Consider the following 4621-nt stretch of genomic DNA (forward strand, 5'->3'; position numbering starts at 1 on the left):
TGTGTAGAGCTAAACTGAACACAGAGTCACTGGTGTTGTGGGTGTGTGTGTGTGTGTGTAGAGCTAAACTGAACACAGAGTCACTGGTGTTGTGTGTGTGTGTGTGTGTGTGTGTGTGTGTGTAGAGCTAAACTGAACACAGAGTCACTGGTGTTGTGGGTGTGTGTGTGTGTAGAGCTAAACTGAACAGAATCACTGGAAGAAGCATGGATATGGGAAATAGAACAGGAGTGAGCTCACAGCTGCTGATCAGTCATACAGTGTGCATATGAGAGAGGTGGACACTAGGGGGCAGTATGTGGTCAGAATCACCATTTTCTCTCATTCAGGATGGTCTCAGTGCCAAAGCTGGTGAAATTAAAACAAATAGAGGTGCTGCACTGTAAAATAAAAAATAAACAAATAGTCATTTTCTGGAGTCTTAGTTATATCTCATTTATTGATTATTAATATTGTATAAACATTATAAAAAATAATCCGTAATAAATCCATTTCTCTTAGCAGGGGACAAACCCCCCTGGAGCAATGCGGGGTTAAGGGCCTTGCTCAAGGGCCCAACGGCTGTGCATATCGTATTGTGGCTACACTGGGATTAGAACCACCAACCTTGCGGGTCCCAGTCCTGGAGGATCATTCCAAGCTTCCTCTGCCATAGAGGTCATACTCGCTGAACAGGATGTAGTCCTTGAGGATTGTGGGTAACGGCAGGCAGCTTGCGAATACAGGAGCGCTGAACCGCCGCCGAGCCATGCAGCCCCGGATCCGGAGCCGACAGAGATGCTTCAGACTGCGCACACTCCCTGCAAGACAGCACTGTAGGGTCAGACTGCGCACACTCCCTGCAAGACAGCACTGTAGGGTCAGACTGTGCACACTCCCTGCAACACAGCACTGCAGGGTCAGACTGCGCACACTCCCTGCAACACAGCACTGTAGGGTCAGACTGCGCACACTCCCTGCAACACAGCACTGTAGGGTCAGACTGCGCACACTCCCTGCAACACAGCACTGTAGGGTCAGACTGTGCACACTCCCTGTAACACAGCACTGTAGGGTCAGACTGCGCACACTCCCTGCAACACAGCACTGTAGGGTCAGACTGTGCACACTCCCTGTAACACAGCACTGTAGGGTCAGACTGCGCACACTCCCTGCAACACAGCACTGTAGGGTCAGACTGCGCACACTCCCAGCAAAACAGCACTGTAGGGTCAGACTGCGCACACTCCCTGCAACACAGCACTGTAGGGTCAGACTGCGCACACTCCCTGCAACACAGCACTGTAGGGTCAGACTGCGCACACTCCCTGCAACACAGCACTGTAGGGTCAGACTGCGCACACTCCCTGCAACACAGCACTGTAGGGCCAGACTGCGCACACTCCCTGCAACACAGCACTGTAGGGCCAGACTGCGCACACTCCCTGCAACACAGCACTGTAGGGTCAGACTGCGCACACTCCCTGCAACACAGCACTGTAGGGTCAGACTGCGCACACTCCCTGCAACACAGCACTGTAGGGTCAGACTGCGCACACTCCCTGCAACACAGCACTGTAGGGTCAGACTGCGCACACTCCCTGCAACACAGCACTGTAGGGTCAGACTGCGCACACTCCCTGCAACACAGCACTGTAGGGTCAGACTGCGCACACTCCCTGCAACACAGCACTGTAGGGTCAGACTGCGCACACTCCCTGCAACACAGCACTGTCGTGTCAGACTGCGCACACTCCCTGCAACACAGCACTGCAGGGACAGACTGCGCACACTCCCTGCAACACAGCACTGTAGGGTCAGACTGCGCACACTCCCTGTAACACAGCACTGTAGGGTCAGACTGCGCACACTCCCTGCAACACAGCACTGTAGGGTCAGACTGTGCACACTCCCTGCAACACAGCACTGTAGGGTCAGACTGCGCACACTCCCTGCAACACAGCACTGTAGGGTCAGACTGCGCACACTCCCTGCAACACAGCACTGTAGGGTCAGACTGTGCACACCCCCTGCAACACAGCACTGTAGGGTCAGACTGCGCACACTCCCTGCAACACAGCACTGTAGGGTCAGACTGTGCACACTCCCTGCAACACAGCACTGTAGGGTCAGACTGCGCACACTCCCTGCAACACAGCACTGTAGGGTCAGACTGCGCACACTCCCTGCAACACAGCACTGTAGGGTCAGACTGCGCACACTCCCTGCAACACAGCATTATGGGGCTAAATCAGTTTCCACCAGAATAGACAAACCCCTGTTCTTCCTAAATCCTGCCATTCTTCCCCTAAATCTCAATCAAGTTTAAGGGGGCAATTACTTCTTCACAAGGGTGATTTGGGTGTTTGATCATTATTTTCACTAAATAAATGAAATAATAATCTGTCTGGATGTTGAGGAGAGGTCATGTGATCTCTTGCTCACCTTGAATGAAACAGATCTCAGGCCACTGCTCCTTATCCTCGAGGACGGACTTCAGTTTGGAGCAAAATGTCACATGACCAACGTAGTCCAGTAGGATGCGGACAACCTGTGCAGCGAAGTCCTTCAGCCAGCACACCGTAATCACCTCGCAGAACTGGGACAGAGCAGTAGTTAGCATAACTATAACCCTACCCATAACCCATACCCAAAAACTCTACCCATAACCCAAAACCCATAACCCTACCCATACCTATAACCCATTACCCTACCCATAACCCATACCTGGAAAAGCACTGGAAAAGGTTCAGAGTACAAAAGATAATGTTATGAGGATAGACGTAAGATGTTTAATCTCTTTATGCTTAGTATAAGGAGATATAGAGGGGTTTTGATTGAGACTTTTAAGTTAATTCAAGGGAATAATAAAGTGAATTATAAGCGATTCTTCATGGTGAGTTCGGTTTGCAGAACGAGGGGGCACAAATGGAAATTGTAAAAGGAGAAAATCCGCACAGATATTAGGAAGTATTTTTTCACATAACTTGCCAGGATATGTAAGGCAGAAATACTGGGGGTTTTCAACACCAGGCTTGATACGTTGCTCGATACTATTTAGCGTTAGCGGAAACTAAGCAGTAGGTACACTTTAGCGGTAGTAAAATGCAAGCATTGCTGGTCAGCAAGATCAGTGCGTCAGGGAGCCTTGGCCTGGCAGTGAATGCACTGAAAGAAGAAGGCCAGCGGGGCTTCTGAGGGGTCAGAACGCAGCACACGCACCGGCGTGTCCCGGATGACGGAGGGGCCCCAGCCCTCGTAGTCGAGGGGCAGGTGGGGGGCGTCAGCGTAGGGGCAGTGGAAGCAGCGCTGCGCGTCGTAGCCGTGGTTCAGCAGCATGCGCAGCATGGGCTGGTCTCTCAGCGCGTACTGCAGGCCGGAGGGGAAGAGCGTGGGGTTGACGCGGGAGGAGAAGTTGACGTGGGCTCCGTGGCGCAGCAGGGTGTCGATCAGCTCGTAGTTGCCCATGCGCAGCGCCACCTGCAGGCAGCTGACCGGGTCCTGGTTGGGCATGGCCCCCGCCCGCAGGAGCAGTCTGCAGGACGACACGTCGCCGTTCGACACCGCAAAGTACAGCGCGGACTTGCGCTGGTCGTCGTAGTTACAGCGCACGCGCTGGTGTAGCATGTGGTTGGCATCATAGCCGGCGTTCAGCAGGAGCTCAAGGCATTGTGGGTAACCGCCATCCGCCGCTGAGTGGAGCGGGCTCATCCCACTCTGCTTCACCACATCCTGCCGGGTCACCGGGATCAGCCGCTCCAGAGCCCTGAGGGGACGGACACAGGAACGGGGAATGAGTATGGGTTATAGTTCTGGGGTATAGTTATGGGGTATGGGGTATGGGTATGGGTTATAGTTCTGGGGTATAGTTATGGGGTATGGGGTATGGGTATGGGGTATGGGTATGGGTTATAGTTATGGGGTATGGGGTATGGGTATGGGTTATGGGGTATGGGGTATGGGTTATGGGTATGGGTTATAGTTATGGGGTATGGGTTATAGTTATGGGGTATGGGGTATGGGTATGGGTATGGGTTATAGTTATGGGGTATGGGGTATGGGTATGGGTTATAGTTATGGGGTATGGGGTATGGGGTATGGGTTATAGTTATGGGGTATGGGTATGGGTTATAGTTATGGGGTATGGGTATGGGTTATAGTAATGGGGTATGGGGTATGGGGTATGGGTTATAGTTATGGGGTATGAGTTCTGGTGTATGGGGTATGAGTATGGGTTATAGTTCTGGGTTATAGTTATGGGGTATGGGGTATGGGTATGGGGTATGGGTTATGGGTATGGGTTATAGTTATGGGGTATGGGGTATGGGTTATGGGTATGGGTTATGGGTATGGGTTATAGTTATGGGGTATGGGGTATGGGTATGGGTTACAGTTATGGGGTATGGGGTATGGGTATGGGTATGGGTTATGGGGTATGGGGTATGGGTTATGGGTATGGGTTATAGTTATGGGGTATGGGTATGGGTATGGGTTATAGTTATGGGGTATGGGGTATGGGGTATGAGTATGGGTTATAGTTCTGGGTTATAGTTATGGGGTATGGGTATGGGGTATGGGGTATGGGTTATGGGTATGGGTTATAGTTATGGGGTATGGGTTATGGGTATGGGTTATGGGTATG

General features: G+C 51.9%; 1 protein-coding gene across 4 annotated transcripts in view; it reads right to left on the reverse strand.

The window, feature by feature from the left end:
* Positions 1-312: 312 nt before the first annotated feature.
* Positions 313-4621, reverse strand: part of LOC133139196 (dynein axonemal heavy chain 12-like) — an 11716-nt gene continuing 7407 nt past the window's right edge. For 3 of the 4 annotated variants that reach the window (XM_061258588.1, XM_061258585.1, XM_061258587.1), the window contains 3 exons: positions 3202-3745; positions 2425-2578; positions 492-800 (listed from right to left, as the gene is read on the reverse strand). In XM_061258588.1, the coding sequence (XP_061114572.1) occupies positions 631-800; positions 2425-2578; positions 3202-3745 (868 nt within the window). In that variant the 3' untranslated portion in view covers positions 492-630. Of the gene's footprint in view, positions 381-491; positions 801-2424; positions 2579-3201; positions 3746-4621 lie in introns of those variants that run through there. The other variant, XM_061258586.1, reaches the window with a different exon arrangement.

The sequence above is a fragment of the Conger conger genome, chromosome 10 (genome assembly GCF_963514075.1).
Source record: "Conger conger chromosome 10, fConCon1.1, whole genome shotgun sequence".
NCBI lineage: Eukaryota > Metazoa > Chordata > Actinopteri > Anguilliformes > Congridae > Conger > Conger conger.